General features: G+C 39.6%; 1 protein-coding gene across 1 annotated transcript; it reads right to left on the bottom strand.

Moving 5' to 3' along the window:
• Positions 1–797: 797 nt before the first annotated feature.
• Positions 798–1696, bottom strand: LOC148037956 (uncharacterized). The gene has a single exon (XM_087677374.1). It carries the CDS (start codon positions 1571–1573, stop codon positions 1055–1057), a length of 519 nt encoding a protein of 172 aa, XP_087533500.1. The 5' UTR covers positions 1574–1696; the 3' UTR covers positions 798–1054.
• Between the last annotated feature and the right edge of the window lie 1723 nt (positions 1697–3419).

Genomic DNA, 3419 nt, shown 5'->3' with positions numbered 1-3419 from the left:
ATAGTTTTATATGGATATTTGCATTCATATCTTACATATAATTTCAAAGAAAGTACAAATATCAATTGAAATACAGAGTTTTAAAAGTCAAGAGGTATCATATAACAGCCGTGGTCACTGTAGAAAATCCTGTGTTATGAATCTTGACGTTTCGACATCACCATCGCGGGTGGAGCGTGCAAAACTTTCAAAACAACTTTTGAAGCTCTGAATTCTGATTCCGAATCAGGGACAAACGAACAAACTTAGTTTTCACCCTGTTCTCTTGTTGTGCGCATGATCCTGTTGCTTTTATAAAGAAAGCTAGAAAAGCCTTCTAAAACTTAACCACATAAAGAAAATAGCAAGGTATTCCATAAAGAAAGCTTATTTCAATAAAAACATATCTTAGATCTCATATTCTAAAATAATCTACAATAAAAACAAATAAATTAATAGTACTAAGGACAATGATCTAATTATTACTAAAAAAGTTTAAACTTATAACTTACCAATAGAGTAATAATTTTAATAATATAATATCATATAAATACATAATATTCTATATTATACTTAAGATAACTAATTATAATTATGAAATTTACACTTCGACTTTCCATATGATTAGATAGAACATATCAAAATGATTTTAAAGTACCTCAAAAAATCATATTTACTTAGTAGGCATTGAGTATCTATTTCCTCTTCCTTCTCCTAGGACTTTTCTGTTTTTGAACTTTGATATTCTCTATTCTCCTAGAATAACAAAGACTACAAGAGACATATCCTTGCATTTGCTGGCTTTATTTGACTCTGAAGTCCTTTTTACCAGTGTTGCATACCTTTAAAATCATATATTAAATGTGGGCCACTGTTTTCAAGGGTGGGAATATAAACTAAACTCTAATGATACAATTGATAACAAGTACTCAAGAATGTAAATAGAAATGTTACCAAAGTACAATAGAAACGTGAGCTTTCCTCAACATGCAATTCACAAAGCCTAGCTGAGATCTTCTAGGACTAGAAAAGCTTTAGCTTTGAGAAAAACATCACTGAAACCAAGTGTATCAAACTAGTTAGATATATCATACGCTCGACTGTCAACATGCTCAGCGATCCCCAAGGTCTTCTTAAGGTCGCTAATACAAGTCTCGTACAAGAACTCCAGGATGCTGCGGACGAGGAGCTGGTCGTCGGGGGGGAGGGCGGGGGGCATCTCGTAGCTCCACACGATGCGACACGTGGCGGGATCGTGGCCGTGGAGGACCTCAAAGGTGGGGGTGACACCCACGAGGACGGGGCTGGTGGACGCCACCACTACGTAGGTGTGCCGGTGATGCGCCCCGCCCTCCTCCATCTCCAGCAGCCTCTCGTCGGCGCTGCCGCTCCCGCCAGGGAAGTCGGGCGGCGCCTCCACGCGCCGCACGCAGCCAGCCATCCCATCCTCGCTACGTGGCGGCTCTACGATCGTGAGGCGGTACGCCACGGAGGGCGCCCATTTGTCGATCGCCGTGAAGTCCCTGGTGAGCTCCCACACGCGCGAGAGGGGTGCGCCTATCACCCACTCGCGCCTCTCCACGCAGTTCGACATCTCAGTAGCACGACAGGGCGCCACTGGGCGACCCTTATCAAGATTATCAATGAAGAACACACACACACACAGTATGACACAGAGAGAGAGAGAGAGAGAGAGAGAGAGAGAGGGGATAGATTGAACACCCTATCCCGTTGCTTTATCCCAGCCCTCAAGTGACACGACAAATCACTGAGAAGGCACACTCCTCGCCTATTGGCATCTTTCTTGGAGCATAGCGACAAACCAAAAACAAAACCCTGACGTTTGCTATTGATTAATAAAAGAGCCTCAGTATGTACGCCTTAATCTGTGTTTACATCAAAAACAAAATAATCTGTGTTTACATCAAAAACAAAATCTAACTGCTTTTCTTAAAAATCTGCGTGAATTTGAAAGTATATTTACTGCCAAAAAATAAGGTAATTAGATATCCATAATAGAGATGCAACGTGGCACTAAGCTAAAGTACTTAATTCCTACCCTTAATAGCTTTAAGCATGACAATAATCTCTTGTCTAAGTTGGTCAACATAGTGATCGGGGAGCTCTCTATATTGCTTCCAAGGAAAAGGCTATCTTTCCTATGTTTGAGAGAGAGAGAGAGAGACACACACACACACACAAATTAAATCTATATACACACAATTATGTAATGATGAACATCAAATACTCACACAAACAAACAAATTAGTATATACACAATAATAAATTATGAGTGTAAAATAGTGGTACCAAGGTAATGATATCGTATGGTCCATGTGATTATGTATGCACTAATGTGGGGGAAGCTGTAGTGCTCACTGAGAGCATTCACCTAACCGCTATATGATTCAATCAAAGTGAGTCAAAATTTTTGTTGCACACACATATTTTCACATGCACACGAGAGAGAGAGAGAGAGAGAGAGAGAGAGAGAGAGAGAGAGAGAGAGAGAGAGAGAGAGAGAGAGAGAGAGAGAGAGAGGCAGGCTCCTTAAATTGATGAAGCCATTACATGTGTTTCAAAATGAAGGTCTCACATAAGATGAGTGCTACCCTTGTAAAAGCAATGTTGAACCTGAATGCACAAATGGATTAAAGAAATATGATCAAACTGATTTCATCCATGGATTAGAGGGTGCAAGAAATTAATATCTCCCAAAAACTTGCAATAATATAGTGAGTGGAGATCAAAATAGGGCATCTCCCACCACTCTTGAGATCTTAGGATACCCTTCACCTACATGAGAGAGAGAGAGAGAGAGAGAGAGAGAGAGAGAGAGAGAGATTTCCACAAAGTCATGATAGTTTAGTCCTACAACAACTCTATAATTTGCATTTGTGGCAATCTTGTGGTGTAGTGGTAGACCTTTGGTATCTTGAAGTGCAAATGTAATAGTCATGTGGTGTTGTTGCACTATAGATCATGTGCTCATACTCCATGCATATGAGGGTGTAGTGAAGCATCTTGTAAGAATCGTGTTTGCATCTATTGAGGTGGCTTCTCCTTTTCCATTACTAGTATTTACTTTGTTAATGATGCAAAAAGAGCTCATAAAGCAATGTAGCTTCGAAAACTGAAGAGGAGAAGACTTTCCATTGGATGTTTAGTTGTTGCAAATCCGTTTTCCTTAGATTTGTGAAGAATAAGTTACTCATTTTTCAATCTTCATGTGTATGTGACTAAATAATTGCGAGTGGAGGGTGGCTACAAGAATACCTCATGTGAGTAAGGCATCACACTATAAACAATAATAACATGTGAATAATTATGCACTTACATAAACTCATGTGACCTAACTATGGTGTGATGGAGGGATGTGCACTCTATAATAAAGTAGACACACAAAAAAACAAAGAAAGAGAGAAGAAGATAGAGGTCAT

Source organism: Lygodium microphyllum, chromosome 4 (genome assembly GCF_053477565.2).
Source record: "Lygodium microphyllum isolate KBCC chromosome 4, Lygodium_microphyllum_v1.1.10, whole genome shotgun sequence".
NCBI lineage: Eukaryota > Viridiplantae > Streptophyta > Polypodiopsida > Schizaeales > Lygodiaceae > Lygodium > Lygodium microphyllum.
This window is presented reverse-complemented; position numbering and strand designations above follow the sequence as displayed.

What these genes read in the sequence shown, in the direction of transcription:
- LOC148037956 (XM_087677374.1), bottom strand. Translation starts at nt 1,573, where the DNA reads ATGTCGAACTGCGTGGAGAGGCGCGAGTGGGTGATAGGCGCACCCCTC.